This window comes from Branchiostoma lanceolatum, chromosome 10 (assembly GCF_035083965.1).
Source record: "Branchiostoma lanceolatum isolate klBraLanc5 chromosome 10, klBraLanc5.hap2, whole genome shotgun sequence".
In the NCBI taxonomy this organism is placed as follows: Eukaryota; Metazoa; Chordata; class Leptocardii; order Amphioxiformes; family Branchiostomatidae; genus Branchiostoma; species Branchiostoma lanceolatum.
In genome coordinates this window covers 16,149,137-16,173,334 of record NC_089731.1, presented here as the reverse complement: position 1 = coordinate 16,173,334, position 24,198 = coordinate 16,149,137, and the positions used below count along the sequence as shown (strand labels likewise).

Here is a 24,198-nt window from a genome sequence, read left to right as displayed (position 1 = left end):
AAAATAGCAGGTCACTAGCAAAGGAAATTAACAAACACCTTACTCACAATGTACACACTATAAATACTTTGCGGAGAATTGTGTCCTACAGACTCTTGTTCTATGTTAGGTGTGCATTTATCATGATCACCATGCAGTCTGAAGATAAAGGAGATGCTGATGCAATTTCGCCTTTCCTAAAACAATTCCCATTTTTAAATCTTCAATTTTAACTGCTATTCTTATGTTTGATCATCCAGATTAAAGTGATATAGTCCTGGAGACTGGCATTCTGGGAAAATGTGACTTGGGGATTCCATTGTGTTGGGATCCAGGGGTAAGGAATAAAGTTATCTAGATGACTTATATTTTACGAATGAATACAGCATCATGATTCAATAAGGATAAATGCACGGCTTGGGGCATGGGATGTCTTTACTCTGCTCTGTAATGTTGTTAATTATCAGAAATATCAATTGGAGTACATCAACCTTTCCAGCTGAAATACTTATAACATGACACATGTACTTAGTACTCCACAATATGTACAATTAACAGATAATTCCTTATTTTGACATTCCCAAATGTTCAAAAATATAAAAAAAATTGCTATGCCTGGTCTATACCAAGATGTAATCAAAACACACCAAAAAAAAAAAATTAGAGACCCATTATTGCTTGTAAATACAGGATATATTACTAATATATATCCATACCAAGTTCAGGTTATTTGGCCTTACATGTTACCAAGGTACAAGTTAACAAAAGCACCTTAAGTTATATGCTTGGATCTGAGCACATTGTGCCAGGCAATCTTATCCTCACCTGACATTTCATTGTGTTCAGGAAATCACAAAGCCGAAAATATAATAGTTGCATTTTCATAGATAGGCCAACTGAAAGTACACTTAGGCCTGTATGAAGCGAAAACCAACATCTGTGCTCCAGTCAATCGCTACATCGTGTAATATGGCATTGGCACAGGAGTCCAAAATAGACTTCTATTTCAAAATATCATTTCTGTGAGAAACAATATTCAAGCAAATTCTCCCAAGCTATCCCAATGCTGAATACAATGATAGCACCAGAACCAAAAGGCATACACCAAAATACAACATTTTCCTATTATCTGAATTATTATCAATCAAGGAATATAAACATTTAAAAAACAAACACACACCCTTCTGATGTTATTTAACATTGAACCATCAGAAACCATATTAAGTAACGTTCTTTCGGAGCCGCAGTGCAAAGTTCCAAATCAGCTGCCATGTTCATTGTAACATCATGACTGGGCAAGTGACCAATTAATGTAATTACATGGTGGGAAGAATCAAAAGCTCTATGTCATTTGCAAGTTGACTCCAAAGCTCCTCAGAAGGTGCTCTGCGTAACGGATTTTTCTTTCCTGAACAGAGGCAACATCACTGTGCTCTACATCAACAGCTGAAGGCAATCGGCCCTTCTCCCCCACAAAACTTCTTTCCCATACCTCAAAGGCTTTTCTATCTTCGTGAAGATGCTTACTTAGCTGCCCCGATACCTGAGCTACAGAGCTGTCATATTCTTTCTTGAAGAATTGGTTATGTGGCTCTGCTTTCAGTGCTGCCTTTCTTTTGTCCACCTGCTCAACAATGGGCACGTCCCCCAATACCACAGCCAGTGCAGTTCCCAGCTTGGTTTTATATTTCAGTCCATCTCTGAAACAAGCATAATGATAGTTTTAGCATCATGTCTCCCAAATAGAGCTGTGTACCGGTACACTGTACCGATACAGTACCGGGTACAATCAATAATAATAAGTTTATTGCAAATTCGTGCCCGAAGGCTAAATTCAAATAACATACATAAAAGAACAGAGTACAAAATGAGTATAAAAGCTGCTTATCTAAATTATACAAACCTAATTGTCTAGGTACAGGTCCAAAATACATGAACCCTGCTGTATCGGTACTGGACCTGACTCAGGGGATGACCACTTTGACAGATAAAATTACTATGAAACTAAAATTCGGTACACAGCTCTACTCCCAAACACACAAAAGACTCTTAGCTTTTAAGGCTGTTACTATTATTAATGTCTAACTGTATCATGCACTATTTCATTATTTCAATTGAAAGCAGAATTTATCAAGAATGATTCCTATAACCCTTAGTCCAATTGATGAAAGGAAAACACTGTTGCTTATCTCTCGTCAACTTTTCTAATCACATGATGTATGGTTGAATTGAAACATACCTGCTTTTATCCTTAGAGCTGAAACTCGGAGTTGCTGGTGGTGTCATTGTTACGGTGCCACGCAGGTTTTCTCTCCCAGCACTGCTTGGTGTGGTCACACTGCTGCGATGTCCATCACTACATGTACACAAGAGAGAAACAAAAAGTAAAATGTCACATTTAGTATTGCTATTTAGCCTCTGTTCATACCATCAATACTGATAATAGTACTATCCTATCTTTGCAGTGATGTCTTAAAGCCATTTACCCTCTCCTTCTTGTAATTTACTAAATGTTAAATGTTGCAAGGATTGTGTTGTGCACTTTTAGTGTCGCTGAACATTTTCATGTCTATTAAGTGTTTGCAATGCTGCCAAGTGGTCAAGGAAATGTAGCTTATGAATATGTACAAATTCCTGGATCCGCTGCCACAGAGAAACAAATATTATGAAATAGTCATGATTATACTCAATTTAAAACTATCCATACATTGAATCTAATATGGTATTTTCTAATCGATGATGTGAATAAGGCCTTCAGCACAGCAAATAAATTGTTGCTTATCTTAATAGCTAGTAGTAAGAACATTATTTAAATTTCCAGTATACTACTAGTAAGGCAGCACAGCAACTTCATGTTATGGATGAGTAGACCATTATCTAGCTGTCTGGGAAAATGTGGGATTTTAAACATACCTGTTGTTCTCCTCAGAAAGACAAGGTGTTGGGGATGAAGTAGTGCCCTGCTGGTCCACGCTGCCAGTCCTAGTGGGTGTATGTGCACTGTTGCTGTGGGAAAAGTAAGTAGAACATTTCAGAAATCGCTACATAATTGTACTTCATCTGACAGAAAACAGCTTCAGCTTTATCTCGGAGATTTCATTCAAGACATGCTGTATAGAGGAGAAAACTTTATGACGTTTTTTTTCCATTTCTTAAGGACAGGAGAATAGAATCTTGGTGCAGTGATAACATATTTTAGGACTTTTCATGTGTTGCAAATGATTGCTATTTACCTTCTTTCCATTCTGATATGTTGAAAAAATGTTAAACATACCTGTTGTTCTCCTCAGAAAGACAAGGTGTTGGGGATGAAGTAGTGCCCTGCTGGTCCACGCTGCCAGTCCTAGTGGGTGTATGTGCACTGTTGCTGTGGGAAAAGTAAGTAGAACATTTCAGAAATCGCTACATAATTGTACTTCATCTGACAGAAAACAGCTTCAGCTTTATCTCGGAGATTTCATTCAAGACATGCTGTATAGAGGAGAAAACTTTATGACGTTTTTTTTCCATTTCTTAAGGACAGGAGAATAGAATCTTGGTGCAGTGATAACATATTTTAGGACTTTTCATGTGTTGCAAATGATTGCTATTTACCTTCTTTCCATTCTGATCCTAGTACCAGGAGACTGATCTGGATGCGGCAGTGGAATTCTAGGTGACGCTTCAATCTGGCTGGCAGCTTCTTGGTCTCCTGTTTCACTACAAGGTACAAACCACAGTTATGGTTAGTGCAAATAGAGTAATATTTCACCTAAATTATAGATGGTGGCTGCTGTGGAGATGGCGCTGCTGTTTTGAGGATGTCAATGTGTTGTATATTCCCTGTATTGACACACTTATGTACATATATGCTTAACATTTTTCTCCACAGGTACCAAGTGCATGTTTCCATTTCTATAGAGGACTTCTTGACTTGGGAATACCATGTTCTTTCTGCTCTCAAGGTAGATAAGTTGGCCATTTTATGTTGTCCTTGCATTACATATTATCAAATTATCAATATTACTTACATGTCCAGGTCTGGCTCTGGGTCTATCCTCTCCACCCTGATTACTTCTTCATCTTCTTCGGAGTCACTTTCACTTTGCTCCTCCATTTCAATGTGGTCCTCCACTTCACACACATCTTCCATGGATGTAATCTCATCATCTGGGCCAGAGTTGTGATCCATTTCGAGGAATGTTGTGGTGACTTTCTTGATTAGTTTCTGGTCCTCATACACCCACAGCTTACATGCTGGTACTCTGACTCGCTGTTCAAGACACTCTTGCCATTTCTGTTGGAGATACTTGCGCTCATCCTTAAGTGATGTTGCCCGGAAGTGGTGTAGCTTTGGGCCATCACTATTAGGCTTATCGTTGGGGCCATCATGGAAGACAACTTCCTCTCCCTCAATGTGCCAATATACCCCATACCCTGGAAGCAGGAAGTCCGGAATCCTTTCACAGTGGGTTTGTGCTTCTCTTGGGTACTTTCTTAGCAGCTTGATTGGAATTGTTGTTCGCTCGGACGAGATGACTTTTCCAGCTTTTGAGATTTTGTTCTGCTGGTGTTTGTCGGAGGATGTTGGTGCCTTGTCTTGGAAGTGCGTCCGCACTAGAATGTTGGTGATGATATGACCTGGTTTTGAATAACTTGCTGATGACTTTGTGATTCGCTTCAGCAAGCTAAACTGCCGTTCCTCGTTCTCTGCCATGATGGAACTGATCGCAACTACCCTGTAGTTGATTGGCACATGATCCCTTAAAGAATGGATATATTGGCCCCACAGTTTTCTGCTAGATATAGAGGATGGTTCCCCAGGTAGGCACTCCTTGATCATGAGATAGTGAAGGAAACTCACATTCGTCAGTCGGAACACATTTATCATGGACCTGTCTTCTGCAGCAGCATAACAAATCCTTTGCATGTCAGCAAGTGTGTTGATGAGCTTCACCAACTCACCACTTGTTTCCCTATCCTGCTTCAGTTCTTGAAGCAACACAAGTACGGCATATCTCATGTCAGCAGCTCGGACTGTATCTTTACTATTGAGTACCAGATTGTTCACCCTTTTGACTATGCCAGCTACATGTGTGGACACTCTTGATGGTATTTCTTCTAGCAGATTTTTTGCATGGTTGCATAGATCATGCATGGCCTCACTGCCTGGTTCCTCCAGATGTTGAATATTCAGCTCCTCTACACTTGCATTCGGGGACTGGTACAGAAGTGTAGGTATCCTCTTTACTCCATGGAGAGTATGCTTCATTTGGACATTTAGGTCTTTCTTTGTCATACCTTCAGCGTCAGTGTATGTGACAGTGCCCCTGTAAGTCAGCTCGTCTGCCATCTCATCCTTAGTCATTTTAGCGAATGGGTCTGGGACCGTTTGTGTAGCTTTATGTGATGTAACAGGGCCTTCCATTATAAAGGCCTGTCTGTCCGTGATGTTACTGAGCACATTATCAACATGGCAGCACTTCCAGAAGTCAGATGTCGTTCTTTTATCGATAGGGCAGGTACATGAGTAGTGCCCTGACCGTTGCGCCCCAAACTCGAACTGCCTAGCTGGGTGGTCGCCCTTGAAAAAGCGGAGTATATCGGCATACTCACGCCCATCTGTCGTCTGTACTGGTTCTGACAATGATGGTAGGTCGTCTCGCCTGGTCTCTGCATACATTAGCTGTTCCTCATCTGAGGCTCCACAGCGGGCGATCAGGTAAAGCTCCGGCCTCTCCACTTCATTTTGGACATTGAGCTTTACTTTGTGTTTGTCAAAGTATTCGGCACTGGTCAGATAAATGGCAGGATCGTACAAAGTGGAGACAAGATAAAGTATGTATCCATGGTTGGCTAGACAAGCCCCGTCCTCCCAGTATGCGAGATGTCTAGTCGCCTCTACCCTCTGCAGATGAGCCCTTGTCTCCTCTTCAGTTTCTCCATCTGTTGTTTCACACAGTTGTTCCAGACGGTTCTTTATTTCCTGCAGGTTCATGGTGTCATAGTCTACTTTGTTTCTCAGAAGTCGTTCTTGTTTCTGCAGAAGCTGTTGTCGTACCTTTAAGAGGGGCTGTTTCCGTCCTTCAATTACAGTTACCTTTGTTTGTATCTTGTTTTCTGCTTTGTTGAAGTAGTAGGTCTTGTACTGCTTTGGGACAATGAAATCACCAATGTTTACTTCTCCCTCTCTTATACAGACCCTCAGCTCTTTCCTCATCTGTGCCTCTGTGCGTGTTGTCGGCATAGTGATTTTGGGGTCAGTTCCAATCCGTAGCCTTGCTCGGCGGATCCTGTCCCCTGTACATGTAGTACTTCCCTTGAATCTCTCTGTATCTACTCCCTGACTCTGGAGCCATAGCTTCACCAGTTGTCCAGCATTTCCTGGCAGTTCGCCATCTTTTCCTTTGATGTTATACTTTACTGCGAGCTGTGTCCAGTTGACTTCACTGTTTTCTTCCCAATCCATTACTTCGTTTTTAAGACCTTCCCTGTCAAAGTCTGCAAAGCTGTCAAAATGTCCCAATCTATCCTTTGGTTTTATTGCTCCCTTTACCTCTTTCTCTTTTCTTTCCTTTGTACGCTCTTCTGCCTCCTGTCTTGTTCCGAATTCTTCAGCTATTCTCCTTGACTTTCGCTTGTTCAGAGATTCCCCATTGCCAAAAGTCACCTGTAAGTCCCTGTTTTTCTTCATCTTTGTCTGCCGTATCTTATCTCTCACTTCTCTTGTTATCTGTCGTCTCATAGCTCGCACCTCCTCAGCACTTGGACTTTGCAGTCTAGGTGGAATCTCTTTCAGGGGGCGATTATGCTGCTTCCTGTAGGTTTTATTGAAAGGATTAACTTTATTGCTCGACAGTCTTACATGGGACAATGTTTGGCAGTAAATCAACAATATTACAACACTCAAGTATCCTACAATTACTGAATTATGACTACAATAAAATATCACCTAGCACTGCATGAAAACCGCTCTTTAAGCACTCTTAAAGCATGCTTAAAGATTCTGTTTTAGCACTCTTTAAGTAACTTTACGTAATACTTACACGGGCTTAAATGTTATATTTACGCTATATTTAGGTATGCACTTAAACGTGCTTGGTGGCATCATTTTAGCAACCGTTTAAGCAATGTCAACTAAGCTTAAATCCTAGCTTTTACGCTATGTTTAAGCACCGTAATCTTTACTTAAATTGAGTGATATATGCCTCATTACGCCTCCGTAAACCGTACTTAGTGGCACTCATGTAAGCAACTTTTCAGCAAGGTAAAAATAGCTTTAAACCTGATTTTGCACTTCGTTTTATGTGCCGTTAATCTGTTGTAAAGATCTTTTTTAAAAACTTAATTAAAGCTCAGTAAAGTTCCCTTAAATGCTGTTGTGTGTGCTACCTTTACATGTTTGTGTTTGGGTCTTTAATGCTCAGCATCATTTCAGGTATCCTTTCAATTTGTGTATTTTATTTCAATGCCAGCTGCTGACGTATTCCATTCTACGTACTAATAATAGTACTAGTACTGTGCAGTCAAGTAAGCCATATTTCAGCTCCATCTTCAGCTTGTAGGTTTTGAAGTTCACTCAACTCCCCTCTGTTTTATAATGAGATCTGCTTTCCTCACTCAGTCCTTATCCATTCATGAGTCTAAGGCCCCGTAGCCCTCTGCAAAATCATAAGCTTGGACTTAAAACTAGAGTCACTAGAATGGCAACATTTTCGGGAAAATGCAGAATATTCCCCTCCCATTACCTACACCTCAAATATGACATCCTTAGCATTGACTGTAAGGATATGACGAAGTTTCTGCATAAATTATGCAAAGTAGGTCGGCATTAGCATAATTTATGGCCAGGTGTGTTCGGCCTTTCATAAAGGTACCTACATCTCAAATATGACATCCGTAGCTTTTATGGTTAGGGATATGCATAAATTATGCATAATGCAATTAATAGCATAATTTATGGCCAGGTTTTCTGACCTTTCCTAAAGGTACCTGCATCTCATCCGTAGCCTTTACAGTAAGGGAAAAACAAGTTTATGCATAAATTATGCAAATGAGGTCCGCATTAGCATAATTTATGTACAGGTGTGTTCACCTCTCCTAAAGGTACCTACATCTGAAATATGCCATCCGTAGTCTTTACGGTAAGGGATATACATACATTATGCAAATGAGGTCCTCATTAGCATAATTTATGTCCAGGTGTGTTCACCTTTCCTAAATATACCTACATCTCAAATATGACATCTGTAGCTTTTACGGTAAGGGAAATACAAGTTTCTGCATAAATTATGCAAATGAGGTCCTCATTAGCATAATTCATGGCCAGGTGTGTTTACCTTTCCTAAATTTATCTACTTCTCAAATATGGCATCTGCAGCTTTTACTGTAAGCGCAATACAAGTTTTTTGCATAAATTATGCAAATGGGGTCCTCATTAGCATAATTTATGTCCAGGTGTGTTCACCTTTCCTACAGATACCTACATCTCAAATATGACATCTGTAGCTTTTACGGTAAGGGAAATACAAGTTTCTGCATAAATTATGCAAATGAGGTCCTCATTAGCATAATTCATGGTCAGGTGTGTTTACCTTTCCTAAATTTATCTACATCTTAAATATGACATCTGCAGCTTTTACTGTAAACGCAATACGAGTTTTTGCATAAATTATGCAAATGATGTCCTCATTAGCATAATTTATTGTCAGGTGTATTCACCTTTCCTATAGGTACCTACATCTCAAATATAACATCCGTACATTGTAACATAAGGTACATATAACTTGCTGCAATACCATTAGTAGAGCTACCACCGCACATCTACTTGGTTTTTGGCAGAAGAAGAAGAAGAAGAAAGAAGAAGAAAGAAGAAGAAGAAGAACAGGCAAGCAAAAACAGTATATCCCCCTTCCCACTGGAAGGGGAATATAACTAAACCCCGGAGGATTCGGGGGGGGGGGGTTGGGCGTGATGTGCAGGGGCAATGAGGAAGTTTCTTCAGGCATATTATCCCAGCACCCGAAGAGCTCGCCTGTGCAGAGACCCTAGGTACCGCCTGGCTTCCGAGTTGGCAAAACCAACGAGTGCACACAGCTTGAAGAAAACATGGCCTTGCCTTTAAACCTTATTCTAAGAAACTACAACAGGAATACTTTTAACCCCTAGCATACTGAGTTTTAGTGTGGTTTCTCGACTAGAATATTGTTCAAACGTACCAAAACAACACCGCCGTATTTCAAGTCTGTTGACGGATATGTTGTGTCTGTGTGCGAGGGAAATGTGGTGTGGCACTTTTCAGCACGAAATTTGATGGTTATCTTGAGTTGCCTAAACTACAGCAGCTTTATAAGATTTGCACTGATATGACAAGATGTAGCTAACTGTTATATTCAAGCTTTTGGTTTAGGGTATTTACAGAACAGAAAGAATGGTGATAATAGAACAGGAACTAGTCTTACAAGAATTTTGTCTTACTGGAATCATGCGTAGAGTGTGCACATCTTGCATTAAACGCGCTTGATGTCTTTAAACTTTCTAAGAAAACTTTAACAGGAAGACCTTTAGAAATAACCACCATTTAAAGTGTGGTTTGATACATTTGTCGACTAAATTGTTGTTCATAAAACGACACCGCCACATTTTCAAATCCGTTGGCATGTATGCTGTGCACGTTTACGGTAGTGGAACTTTTTTGCGATACTTGTACACAATTTGATGGTTGTCTGTGCCTATCTCGAGTTGAATAAACCACATGCACACACTTTACCAGTTTGCCAATGTTAAGACAAAATGAATTTAACTATAGTGTGTAAGACTTAGGTTTAGGGTATTTACAGAGCGGGCGAATTTGCACTTCATCATGTACATCCAGTACATCGAGCTACCTGCATACTAAATATCACGGAAACCCTTTATTCAGTTATTCTCCTTGGAAGATTTTGATGCCAATGCAGTTCCAGAGCAAGCTGCTAGGGGTCCCAAACCTACAGCACAATCTTCCCTTACATCACAAGCTATCTGCCATCCGAAAATAAAGACCATAGCATGTTCAGGTCAAAAGGTGCAAAATGAATTTTTTCGGCAGTACCAAGGTCACAAACCAGGGCCCAAATCAACCTTAACCTTTGTTCTCCCAACACCTACCCACATACCAAATATCATCACGATCCATCCAGACGTTCTTGAGTTATGCTGACTACAAGTATCCAGACACACACAAAGTTGACAAACACACACACAGACATGCTCAAAACTATGTGATATATCTCCATTTTTTCATGGAGATAAAGAAGTATACAGAAATTGACCTATATGTGTGTGTGTGTGTGTGTGTGTGTGTGTGTGTGTGTGTGTGTGTGTGTGTGTGTGTGTGGTGTGTGTGTGTGTGTGTGTGTGTGTGTGTGTGTGTAGGCTATGGAAGTTGGACAAGGTAAACAATACATGGAAATGCAAATGTACAAAAGGTTCTTTACTGGGCGCCGAGTACGGAACCTGTAGTGAAAATGGTGCCGATACTCGGCGCCCTGTACGGAAGAAAGTACTGCAAGAATTCCAGTACTGAGCGACTTTATTTCAGTACCTAAGCTTTGTCAGGATTGGAAGTTCAGAACTGAATTTGTTTCGGTACTCCATGAAAAATGGAGATATAGTTTTGGGTGTGTGTCTGTCTGTCCGTATGTTTGTGTTTCCGCACTACTGTAGTCAGCATAACTCAAGAACCTGTGACCTTGGTACTGCAGCAGAACTTCCGTTTTTGTATCTTTTGACCTGGACGTGCTATGTCTTGTTTTACTAGTGACAGAAGAATATGATGATAGTGAGTAGTGAAGAATATGATCATAGTGACTGGTGGAAGTCCAGTTCTGGTTGACACTTACCGACGTATGAACTATTGGTCCAGAATTTTACTGAATAATCTGAATAAAAACTGAAGACAAAACTTTTGAGACATGCTCTTTATTTGTGGTGGTTATTTTGTGATTGTGATATAGCCCTTTTGGGATTCTTTTGGTGGCCCAGAAAAGGGCCGGGGTATTGCTGAGGATCTTATGCTGAAATCCTGACATGGCATGATCCATTATAATGATTGCAGAGATGGAGTGGTGTGGTGGCATGTAGGGTGGCTGGCTATTTCTTGCCTCACACCTCTCTTGGAGAGCCTCTTGCTGAGGGCATGGAAGACAGGTCTTAGCGTCTGCCACAAGATGATAGTTGGTCTATCAGCTGATCTCGAACGGCCCCCTGTTTGTTATTAGCTGTCTCAGCTTCTCTTGTCTTCCGGAGAGGTCTCCTGTATACATGTAGGTTGTTTCGTTGTCCTCCAGCAGTCGGGTTCACCTTATGTTGCGGCGGTAGCGCTTTTATGTAAGCTTTAGATTTGTTTAAATTGAAATAAATAAGTATGAACTTCACAGCAGTTATTACATGTACCATGACATTATATTTATGGCATTTTTCTCATGAATTATGCAAGTTAGGTATTCATTTACTTATGAGATGAAAGAGTGATTTCCTCTTGTATAGTTTTTACACTGTGTTAATTGTATGCTGTTGTAATTCATCAAAAATAGTATTTTACTAAGTAAAGTCAATCATTTTGTTGTTGCAGTTTAATGATCATCACCATGGGAGTCCATCACACTACAGTGAAGAGGAGCTTAAGTGGCATTGCAGCTCAGAGTTTTTGAAATCATCAATTATGTCAGCGAAGACAAGAATACATGTACATCAATTAAGTTTTATATCACAACTATCAATCTAAAATATATCAGTAAGATAAGGAAAGGCATGTTTGTCTTTCCTGTGCTGCAGTGCAGTGCCCATGTACAGTGTACATTGTAGGTATTCAATGTAGATTATTCATGTAGAGATGTTGTTAATAGTATTCCTCATGATCCTTTTTTTCTACTGTTAAGTCTTCATGGTACGGTATTACTATTAGTATGCTGTGAAGTGTTTTTATACCATGACTACTATATGTGCACCAAATATGGTTATGATTTTATTATCTGTACAGATATCAAAGAAATTGCAATATCCATAATTCTATTCCTGTTAATGTTATGCCTCTTGAAATGTTTTTTCTAGTCTTCAATGTGTATTATTACTATACTGTTTAGTCTCTATGTACCATTTATATGTATAGCAAACATGGTTATGATTTTATTATTTGAGAGAAATTGACTACCCATACTTCTATTATTGTTGATATATTGTGTACTTTGTTAGTCATCAAAGTGTATTAATGGACTGCTGTGTACTGTTAAGTGTTCATAGGCCATTTTATACCATATGTGTCTCAAATATTGTTTTGATCTCTTTATTCAGACTGTAGATATTTTTGGCATATACAGAAATAGTGCTGAATTTGCTCTCTTTTTGATATCGTTTTCTAGTAATGCAAAGAAAAGTACTGTATACACAAGTGTCTATCAGATAGGTTCAACTTATGACAAGTAGGAGACAACAACAACACAACCACTCTTGATGAAGTCTCGCAAACAACTGTCTTTATTCAAAACAAGAGAACAGAATCAACCATTCAGTGTTCGAACAGCCGGTCCCGTTCGAAATAATGTCTACGCACTATGGAGTTCTGTTCGAGATATTTTGGAATAACGTCTATTTACTATGGAGTCCGGTTCAAAATAACTTCTACACACTTTGGAGTCCAGTTCGAGATAATGTCTACACACTATGGACTCCTTTTTACATCAAATACTTGAGGTTCTTGTATTGAAAGTCCTGTTTGAATTCAAAACAATGTAATATCTAGAAATATTTTGAGAGAAATTGCCTAGTTTATTAATTCTATCCCTGATATTTTGTGCACTTAATTAAGTTCTTTCTAAAATTGTAGTCCTCACTGGATAATCAATCTCGAACATGATGGCGATACTGATACATTACTGACATTAGTGTGATTTTTCAGAAATGTTTGCTCAGCATCTCTTTTAACCTGTGAAGTTTGTAAGATGTACATAAACTAATACCATTAACTGTTACTTGTATACCAGTGTTATTATTGAATTTGGAATTTAAAAGACCACAACTGTTTATCCACCCATGATGAAATATATTGGTGTTATGTATGCTGCAATTTTAAACAATTTTCAGTTCTGAAATTGGAAAAATATGGAATTTAGAATCTAAGTGCATCACCTGGTCTTGGGATCAGGCTGCAAAAAGAATGAGGCTCTAACTTATGATATTTCTTTCTTCCTTCCCATAGACTGAATTTAGTTTAGATGGGTTTATTAACTAATACTATGGGTCATTGTTCTTTCTTGGCAAAAGTCAGAACAAGCAGTATTATTCTAGCTTTATGAAGATTTTTCATATTATATCTAAGATATAAGATGAATTAAGTATTGCAGGAATACAACATAAATATACATAATTACGTACCTTCTTTTGCTGCTCTGGCTGCTTGTACCATCTTGCCATAGGGCACTGTGTGTCTTGTATTTTGACCTGCGGCATTGCTGACAATTTCGGAAAGAATGCTTACTCTGTTCTTCCTCAGTGAGCGCTTTCCAGGCATCCAAAGAAAAACTTGGTAGTATACCTCTGTTGGTCAGAAAAACTTAAGCTCCTCAACTTCTTGTATACAGAAACATCCGTCTTCCGAAACAAAGTGGTATCCGAAAACGCGAACTTCTTCCCTAGTGAATCAACAAAAGCCGAATGTTTCTCCGACCATTCGCGGATGTTGGAATCCTTGAAAATTCTACTTAAAACAACACGACCAAAACCACAACTAAATGTCGAACGAAACATGGCTGCAAATGACGTAGGTCTAGGACCGCGGGAAAAAAAACTCGTCTGATTGAACGGAAAACACTCAAATGCTCGCTACAAAAAGCTTTATTTCCATGTAAGTCCACAATAATACATCCATGTTAAACAACAACTGCTAAAAATGTTGTTAACGGCGATTTTCTGACGGGCAGTATACAAGGAGACGTCGTGAAAGACACCAAATTACGAAAATATCTGCCGGCTCCGCCATTTTGTATCTAGGGGAAACGCGTTCTGATTGGTCCACGGCAATTGTAGGGTACCCTCTCGGCAATCGGGGGATCCCCCCTAGTTACGTCACAGGTGTTGGATTTCGCGGAGAGAACGAGCTGCTTGTGTGGAATCGGGTTATGACATTTACGGCCTTACGCGCAGCTCAAAACAACAGATTTCAGCTTTTGAGTAATCAGATGTAACTTATCATCACTTTCTTATCAAAATTGTCCGAGGCTATTTTGCATAGATTTTGATGATTTTTAACTGGGGCGAATTTTTAATAAAAAACGACTCCAAAATAGCTGTTTCTGATGTTTCTGGCCCAAAAAAACAATGTAATCGTCATTTTAAACAAAATAGCCTCGGACAAAAATAATTTGTATGGGGTTAGCTCTTTCCTTGCCAAATATTATGATGAAAGGTGGTGTTACCGCCTGCGCGCATAAATCCATAAAATACACGTTTTTTTTAACCAAAATGTGTATTTCTAACCCAAAATCCAGCAGTAGAAAAAGTTAAGTCACCTTTATTCAATGTGTTTTAAGTAGTTCTAAAACTGTGTGAAGTTTTATCTTTTATGCGACAAGGCTATCGATAGTTAAAGGATATAATCATATATGTATGGAATAATACTTCCTGGGCCGCCTTAACCCAACTGAGATACAGTTCTTCGAGTAGCGTAGTCTGTTTCAGAAGCAATAGCATATCCTCTTTCGTCTTGATTCAAATATGTCTGTTGACTAATATACAAACATTGTACTTGCGCTGCAACGCCGTGGTAAAGTCATAATAATTCGGAAACTTAATCTTATGGTTTTAAGAACAAACTTGATAACAATGTTACATGTGTATAGCAGATGTGTTTCGACCAAATGTAAATATCTGTCGACCTGTATGTATTCATTTTTATCTACTTATGGTTTATACAGCAGGCCAAATGGAAACCTTACCTAAGGTCCAAGTATCATTATTTCTACATTCCTTTGAACACGTACAGCACGAAAGACGTATAGATGTATATTATAAGATCAAACAATTATGTTTCTGAATAATTTTCAATAATATATAGGCAGAGCTGTGTTTACATTTGAGACAGTATTGTTGGACAAAAAACATTGTGGTTGTTGTAAAGTGGAATATTTGCTTCAGAGATATGAAGGCTGGACATCTATTAATAAAATGCTCCAATGAATATACAATTAGCAAATCTAATAAACATATCCTGTAACATATGACATATTATATGAACTATTGTTAACATGTTCAAGCATCAATATCATATAACAAAATAGAGTATTTAGAAATAATGTAATGGGACAAACACACAAACTGTCTACACACGACAGGTGAAGATTTATAACTGACTTTATTCGAATACTGCAATGGGTTTAAACATTACTATTCTTTTGTTCTCTTGTTGGGAAAAGAGAGCAACTGGCTCTGTATCAACTGACTACTTTTTCACAGTAAACATGAGAACTGGAATGGGTTTGAACATTAGCTTTTTCTTGTTCTCTTGTAAGAAAACTTTTTAAAATCTGACTTTGTACTTTTTCACAGTAAACATAAGAACTGGGATGGGTTTAAGCATATTACATTTGTAATTCTTTTAGGAAAAAATAAAACTTAAAACAAATGACTCTGACTACTTTTTCACAGCATAAGAACTGGAATAGTTTTTAACATTGACATTTTTTTTGTTCTGTTGTACGGAAAAAGAACTTAAAACAACTAACTTACAGTTTGTATTTTTAAAGTACACATGAGAATTGGAATGGGTTTGAACATGGACATTTTTTGTTCTAGGGAAAAAGAGAAGTTGAAACAATTGACTTTGTACTTTTTCACAATAAACATAAGAACTGGAATCGGTTTGACCGTTGATATTTTTTTGTTCTCTTCCCTGTAATTCTGGGCGCTGATGCTCTGCATACTTGCAAATACGTGGCATTCCCAGTTTGCGCAACCTGTTTGCGGCAAGGAAGTTGTTCACCTTGGACTTCTTCTTTCTTTTTTTTTTATTCATTTTGCAAAATAACAAATAAACAGAATAATAGTACAATAAGACAAAACAGAAACCACGGATCCAAAGCAAAAGTATGACAACACACAAATGAAAAAGTAATCAAGAATCAACAGATAAACAGCCAACTTACACAATACTAACACAGGAGAGAAATCAATGATAGCACTCTTTTACAGCGATCAAATAACTCAATATAAATAAAGAAGAGAAGTCAATGATAACACATTTTTAACAGTAATCAAATAACTTAAACTAAATAAAGAAGAAAAATCAATGATAAGACTTTTTTTTTTTTTGGACTTCTTTGTAGTCTGCCAGTCCAGCGGGTTTTTTTTGGACTTCTTTGTAGTCTGCCAGTCCAGCGGGTAAGGTCGACCTTTTCTGTATCCCTTCTGCGTCCATGGCTGCCAGGTTTTTCCTATGGAGCCACCAACAACTGCCATGTCGTGCTTAGAAACATCTGGAAAAGGAGATGGAAATGTTGCAGCATTAGAGGTCTCGTTGCCAGCCAAACACTGCCATTTCTGGTCAGCACTAGCCCCAACTCACATGTGACAAGACACTCGCTAATGGTGAACGTCTAGCTCTCCAACATGCTACAAGCGCCATTTCCTCACTGTGTTGTTGCCACAGGTCATGATCAGCCATAACTGTATGTTAGTGTATCTGTTTCCTCAACACTAACAATGATGTACACCAATGCAATCTTCGAGACGGACAGCTAGTCCCATATGCTCGCAGCTACCTTGGGGCAGAAACTTAACAAAGGCAATTGCAATTAACTCCCAACCAGAAAAGTACATATAAAAAAAATCTAATTACACAATTGCTTCTCATTACTCTCTAATATAGAACTTTCTACATTCCTTTGGTACTCTGTTCGCTGCACAGCGATCACCAGTTATATTCATTCATTTTCAGGAGAAATACTTCTGCAAAAACATCGACATTGTTGTGGCAATAAAGCTACTACTTGATTTTATTCTACTGATCTCTCTCTATATACGTTTGCATGGTGGTACAATGTACATTCATTCTTGTTTGTGGATTATTATAAGATTCTGATTTCAAGGCGCACTAACGTTAAGCAAATCTTATTGCTCAAAATGCTGTACTTAATTCAAGGCGCGTTAACATAAACTCGTGTTCAAAGTGCTGTTCTTGAAGCAAGAGCAGAGTGGGGGCGGGGCGGTGGGCGTTTAGTAGGTGATTAGGTTTCTCGCCTCCCCAGTAGGTTGTTTGTTTTTCTGGGGCACAAGCCCGGCCATTCATTGCTGGCGGCAGCGCGTACACTACACAGGGTGTCGATGGATGAAAAGTGCTTTTTATCACGCCTCCTTGTACCTCTTCACCACGGTCGCTAAGGAACGATGGATAGAATTAAGCGGGAACGGTATAGTTCCCCCCTTGGAAGGCACGTTGATTGCTGCTACGTTCAAAGGTAATAATAGTTATCAGCTCGTTTTCTTAACCAAGGCAGTAGCTTTGCAGTTGAAACAAGAGTCTTAGGACCCAAAATCTCCATGAAACGTTGTTTTTCTATTAAACCAGTTCCCCCCCATTCTATATCGCTCAATGGTATGACCCACACTGCAAGGGGAGAAGTCTGACCTACTTTCGCTATCCTATAAATAGCTACTGACAGGTGGGGTGCCAAATGACAACACTGCAGATATAGATTTTCCTCATTACAAATGCAAATTAAGTCCAATTTGCATAATTTGCAGTTCATTGTATACAACTCTGCTTAAGCTACCTGCATAGTAAATAACATGAAAATCTGTCGCTCCTTTCTTCAGTTATTCTCCTTTGAAGATTTTGACAAATACGCCATTACAGTTCAAGTGACACATACCAGGGGGCCCAAAATCGACCTTGACCTTTCTCCTCCCAACACCTACCCACATACCAAATATCATTACAATTCATCCACACGTTCTATAGTTATGCTGATTTTAAGCATCCGGTGACACATACATACACACACGGTGACACAAACATACACACACGCGCACACACACGCAAACACACTAACTTTGCATGATTTGCACTTCAGTGTGTACATCTCTGTCCAACCTACCTGCGTACCAAATAACATGGAAATCTGTTGTTCCTTTCTTCAGTTATACCCCTTTAGAACATTTTTACAAATAGGCCATTGTAGTTTGAGGGACACAAACCAGGGGGCCCAAAATCGACCTTGACCATTCTCCTCACAGCGCATACCCACATACCAAATATCATTACAATCCATTTACACGTTCTACAGTTATGCTGACTTTAAGCATCCAGCGACACACATGCAAACGTTTTACCTCCTTACTTATGCAAATTTGGTCTCATTTGCATAGTTTGCACTTAAGTGTGTACATCTTGGTCTAACCTACCTGTGTACCAAATAACATGACGATCTGTCAATCCTCTCTTCAGTTCTTCTACATTGAAGATTTTTAAAAATACGCCATTGCAGTTCCAATCACACATGCCAGGGGGCCCAAAATCGACCTTGACCTTCCTCCTCTTAACACCCACCCACATACCAAAAATCATTACAATCCATGCACAGGTTCTACAGTAATGGTGACTTTAAGCATCCGGTGACACATACATACACACAAACACCAAACGCAAGCAAAACAGTATATCCATGAAAAAGCCTTTTTTCATGGAGATAATAATTCTAGCCATGAATATTACGCGAGTTTGGACACAACCAGCAGACCAGCGGCTTATACGTGCAAAGGCATAATCACGTATGGCTGCACAGTGCATCTCAGCGTCTTGCCGTCGGTTTGTTCTTCAGCTTCGGCTATTAGGAGAAAAGAGAATAAAGCCATTAGCTACCAATGTTGTTAGCTACCAGCATTATGTTACAATAACAAATTTGCGCTGGCTGACAAAATGTGTATCAATTTATTTGAAATTCTCCTTACCTATTCCATTCAGCTTGCTGTAATGTTTACTTTCCTGTCGCTTTTCTGTCCAGTATTGAACATAGCAAATATGTCGTCTATTATTGGAGTTTTGCTAAATTCAATGTGCATGAATAATTGCAAAAACGATTTATAATTGTAATTATCAAAATGGTGATGGTTTAACAGGCACAAAATAAACAATCAGGGAGGGAGAGAGAGGGGGAGAAAGAGAAAGTGGGGAGGGAGAGAATTATGTACCTCACTTGTCTTCCAGCTCTTGTGGAGGGTTTTGTACAGGCGGTTAATGCGGTCTAGTTCCTCTTCATTGAAGTTGGGCACCGGTGCTGGCCTGCTGCCGTCTGCCCAGACCCGCATCTGTCTTTCTGGCCACAGCTTGCCTACGAGTGTTCTCTTAATCTTAATCATACTGGACAAGACCCCAGTGGGGCATCTCGTCTTTCCTGGACTTCGATAGACATGGTCTGCCTGGCCACATACCGGTCCAGTTCGATTTTCTGTATAGCTGACAGCTGAAAAGAATAACATTTCATTCAATCCTTCACCATAAGGCTCTGTCTGTAGTCTCTGTATCAGCAAAGAATTTGAATCTGATGATATGGCTTATCATGTAATTGGATATCAGTTCTTATCATACCAGGATATTAACGTACTACATGCTGGTTAACCAACTGATTCACAATTTGAAACCACCAAATGATAAGCAAATCAAAACAGCCCAGAACCCTGCTATAAAGAGAAGACCACTAGTTATTTATTGGCTGACAATTGATTAAAACTTAGCATAAAGTAGGGCCACTAAGATCGAGATAAAATCATATGTACCTTATCTGACGGCCATAAAGCTGACAGCCCGGCTAGGCTGTGTTTTGCTGCCCAATGTTGAGAATCCCTACCTTGCTGCAGTGTCGGTCTTGAGACTTCACTTGCCGTCGACAGTTGACATTGATGAAGAAGTCTCCTCCATAATTAATCCTGCAGTTCAGGTTTGAGGATAAAATGTCTGCTAAAAGCGTAGCTCGTTCCTTGTCCCTTCTTTTGGCTAATGTTTTAGGGGGACCAGCTGGAAAGCATACTAGTAATATATGATATGATAGTATTATAGTATACGATTCTTTTAGTAGATCTGGAAATATTCATCACCAGTATGAGGTCACAACCAAACATGGAAATTAGTCCATGGGCCAGAGGACATATCAGCACTACCTAAGGTGGCCACTTCCTCTTGTTTTTGTTTTTTTAATAGTAGAATGGCTGTGGTATATTTTCGGATTTGATAGCCATATTGGTTTGGTAGCTTTATACATGCTATCAGCCTTCAGATGTATTACTCTCAATGAACCCTCGGTTTCGTGCCTTAAACAAGGGGGACCTGGAAAGACGATCACAAAAATGTGAATGTATCTTGTTATGCTTAAAAAAATCAGAACAATTCAAACCCATGCAAGTAAAGACCAGATTTTCATATATAAGGCCAGGAAGAATGAACAAAAGTAAACACACAGAGTATGGTATACCGAGTAGATTCTTAATTTTTTGTTCTTTCACATCTTCTTTGACTATAATGTATTTTTTATGTATTCCCCGTCCTTGCACCAGCCAAACGTTTTATGCATGAATCATGCAACATTGCATTGTCTTTTAAAATTGAAAGAACCTGAACATTGAAACATTGAAATAGCTGAGTTGAAGAAATTGAACAGAATCTGATGATAAATACACATGTATCGTATGTACGACTAAAACACGCTTAAAATAGCTAAAAGTTAAAGAAATTTAACAGAAAGTTAATTTTGATACACATGTACAATATGTATAACCTAATGAATATATAAGTACCTGAAAGTTGAAGGAATTAAACAGAAGCAGAATGTTAACACAAGCTGAAGAGAAAGCATGGTGGCGCCCTCAAGGGCTGCCACTGTTTTACAACAGCTCCCAGTCCTGCCTTGATTTTATGTGATTTTAACGTGTGAAACAACTTTTATATGACGTGTGCGTAATTATAATAGTGTAAGATGTCAACTGGACTAGTCTGAGAGAACTTCACAGTCGCCAGTAACATAACATAATATAGTGTTCCGATAGGAGGCATATTGCCTGTAAGATCCGCGTCTTAAGCTAAAAGTTCAGAGTTTGAGTTTGAGTTCAGAGTTAGCTAAAGAGTGAGCAGGAAAATCGTCAATCTTCGCCAGCGTCCCTCCCCTGCGAGAAACAATGGCTTCCAGAACTGTCTTCATGTACTCCAGGGATTTCATGAGGAGCTTGAAAAACAACCTGTCACCACCAATCCCGCACCTCAAGGACCTACTCCACAACAAGGGGATACTAAGGGGCCACCGCAGACCAAGAGGAACAAAAGCGGGTAGGAATTACCTTCGTAAAATCGAAACAGTAATCGGCAATACCAAAAACTTGATTAACTTTGGCGCCAAAAAGGAGTTGTTTACCAGAGGTTCCCGCGCAAATCTGGTGAGCGTCAGGAATGTAAACACAGTGAACCACAGCTGTACATTTCCCGTACCATCACTCCTGCTGACTAACCCAAGGTCTTTAGTTAACAAGTTGGATGAGTTCCAGTCCGTTTTACTAAGCAACAACATAGACATTGCGACAGTATCTGAGACATGGTTCACCCCTACCATGATGCCGGACCAACTCCAGGCCATCGACGGGTACACCGTCTATTCCAGGTGTCGTACCACTCGCCGAGGGGGCGGCGTAGCGATTTACGTCCGCGACAGCATTCCTTCCAGTCCTATCTCTGAAGTCACAGTCCCACAGAACCTGGAATGCATTTGGATCAAAGTACGTCCACATCGTCTACCGCGACACATATCATCCATCGCGCTGTGTTGCCTATATTCACCCCCGCAGTCACCCGGGAGCTCCATGTTGGACCTCATCATTACCAACATGAAATCGTGCTACAAAACACCAGTCACCCTACCTCCGATTGGTCTCAGTGACCACAGCACCATCCTGTGGGAACCGAAGGTAAGGGAGAAGCATGCAGCCAACCCTTCCTCAAAGAAAACAACTCGTCCTATGCCTGAACGCAACCTGAACAAATGGATCACTACACATTCATGGTCTGAGGTCTACAATGCTGCTTCGACAGAGGAGAAAGCTGACGCTTTCTACGGTACCCTGACAACAGCTATGGACAAATTTTTTCCCAACTAAAACTGTCAACTTCCACCTAAGTGACAAACCGTGGATTACAACCAGGATAAAACGCCTGATAACAGTGCGACAGAAGAAGTATAAGCTTGGGAAAGCTACACACTTGTCACGTTTCTACCGGAACAAAGTACAACGTGAGATCAGAAGAGCAAAGAAACATTTCTACAAGGTTAACGTGGAAGATGAGAAGAAAACAAACCCCAGATCGTGGCACAACAACATCAAGGCCATGTGCAACATCAAGAAAGCCAGTCTTATCCACGCCCCTGGGATTGACCAAACCGACTTCACAGCCACCGCGAACTCCATGAACACCAAACTAGCGAGCGTGTCCCAATCCCTGCCACCGCTGGAACGGACGTCATTGCCGGCCTTTCTACCAGCCCAACCCCTACCTACCATCCACGTCTGGGACGTTTACACCCAGCTGAAAACTACGAACCGCTACAAAACCCCCCGGACCAGACGGCATCCCCCACGCATTTTGAAGGAATTTGCATGTGAATTGAGCAGCCCACAATGCGATCTGATCAACTCGTCCTTCGGGGAAGGATATTCGTGTGGCTTGGATATTCGTGTGGATATCCGATGATAGACATTGTAAACCTGAACATGTCGGGAAAGTGCTGAGAAGAAGACTAACAGATGTAAAATGTAAAACCAAGGACATTATGTCCTTGGTAAAACCATGTACAACATAGAGGGATATCTTGATCTTGCAGATTTTGACCTACGCTCAGCCATTAGCAAAATTAGAGTCAGTGCTCATCCTCTTGAAATAGAAAGAGGCCGGTATAGAAAATTACCTATATACAAAATACTTTTTAAGTTTTGCAGTACAAATGCCTTGGAAGACGAAATACACTATTTCAAATTGTTCATTTCATGATGATACACGAAATCAGTTGTCCATTCAGACTTGATTCAGACGACTAAAATCTATCCGAATTTCTCTAAGCTTACAGACAAAGAAAAGACCATTCTTCTTTTAACTACCAAAAACCCACAAAGTATAGAAAATGTGGGACATTACGTCTCTCATTACTTACAAAAGAGAAGTCAAACCCTTCACTAGTTATAGACAATTGCTAGTTATAGTCTAGCTGCTTTTATACCTATTTTGTAACCTGTTCTTTTATGTAATATGTTGTTTGCTATTAGCCTTTGGCAGGAATCTGCAATAAACTTATCTTTATTTGTGTGGAACTAAGTTGGTGAGCTGTTATGTATATGTGGAAACCTGCAATTTCATGTACATGTTGTATTAATGACAGAATATGGATTGGAATTGTCAGTCCTAAATTGTCGACATTATATGTTAATATTTCCGTAGTAGTGAATTTCTTGCCCTATTTCTCGAGCTTTGTAAGAACACGCCAAAACATGTCAGGAAGCCACATAAAAATCAGTGCCGTTAGGTGTAGAAAAAATCATGCAGTGGATGACAGACTAATTACTCCAAGAAGTCATTAAAATCATCAGTCATTACCTCATGACCTTGTAAGATTTTCAAAGAAGCATATCTCACTTGAACTTCGTCCTAGAAACCTTCGGTTGTTTTCATTCAGAAGAGCATCTGTTCCAGATTTGAAAAGTAGGCAGTGGGTATGTCTCCAACAATGCTATCGTTTCCCAGGTAGTCTGAAAGCCTGGTATTACCGGTAAGGCAGCCATTAGCCTGATGAAGGAGGTTAAAGATAGGAAGGAGAGAGCTCGCCTGTTAACGCCCACCGCGGCCTTTTGTTCTACCCCGATATATCCCGCAGACATGGCAGAGTCGCATCGTCCGGCAGTCTCGGCGGCGCCGTTTTGGTGTGGCCCTGCATGGCCTGGGTTGCTAATTTTTCCGCCAGTTCCGATGCAAAATGACGTGGCGGCTGGCGGAAATCGCCGAGCTGAGGCGGACATGCCTGCAGTTTCCGAGGATTTCCTTATTTGGGGTGTGAAAAAAGAGCTGAGCATTAGCCAGCAATGGCGGTGGGTTGAACTGGCGACTGTTTTGATACGTGAAACTCTGTTGTGCGACGGAAAATGGGCGAGTTACAGCATTTTTTGTGTGTTGCAAGGTTCGAAGCG

General features: G+C 39.9%; 1 protein-coding gene and 1 long non-coding RNA gene across 2 annotated transcripts; both read right to left on the bottom strand.

Moving 5' to 3' along the window:
- Positions 1 to 396: 396 nt before the first annotated feature.
- Positions 397 to 2,457, bottom strand: LOC136443060 (uncharacterized). The gene is made up of 2 exons (XR_010757073.1): positions 2,219 to 2,457; positions 397 to 1,679 (listed from the first exon to the last, which is right to left on the bottom strand). It is a non-coding gene; the product is annotated as an uncharacterized lncRNA (long non-coding RNA).
- Positions 2,458 to 2,882: 425 nt separating this feature from the next.
- LOC136443013 (uncharacterized) lies at positions 2,883 to 7,628 on the bottom strand. The gene is made up of 4 exons (XM_066440059.1): positions 3,990 to 7,628; positions 3,574 to 3,678; positions 3,254 to 3,346; positions 2,883 to 2,985 (listed from the first exon to the last, which is right to left on the bottom strand). Exons 1-4 carry the CDS (start codon positions 6,701 to 6,703, stop codon positions 2,883 to 2,885), a joined length of 3,015 nt encoding a protein of 1,004 aa, XP_066296156.1. The 5' UTR covers positions 6,704 to 7,628.
- Between the last annotated feature and the right edge of the window lie 16,570 nt (positions 7,629 to 24,198).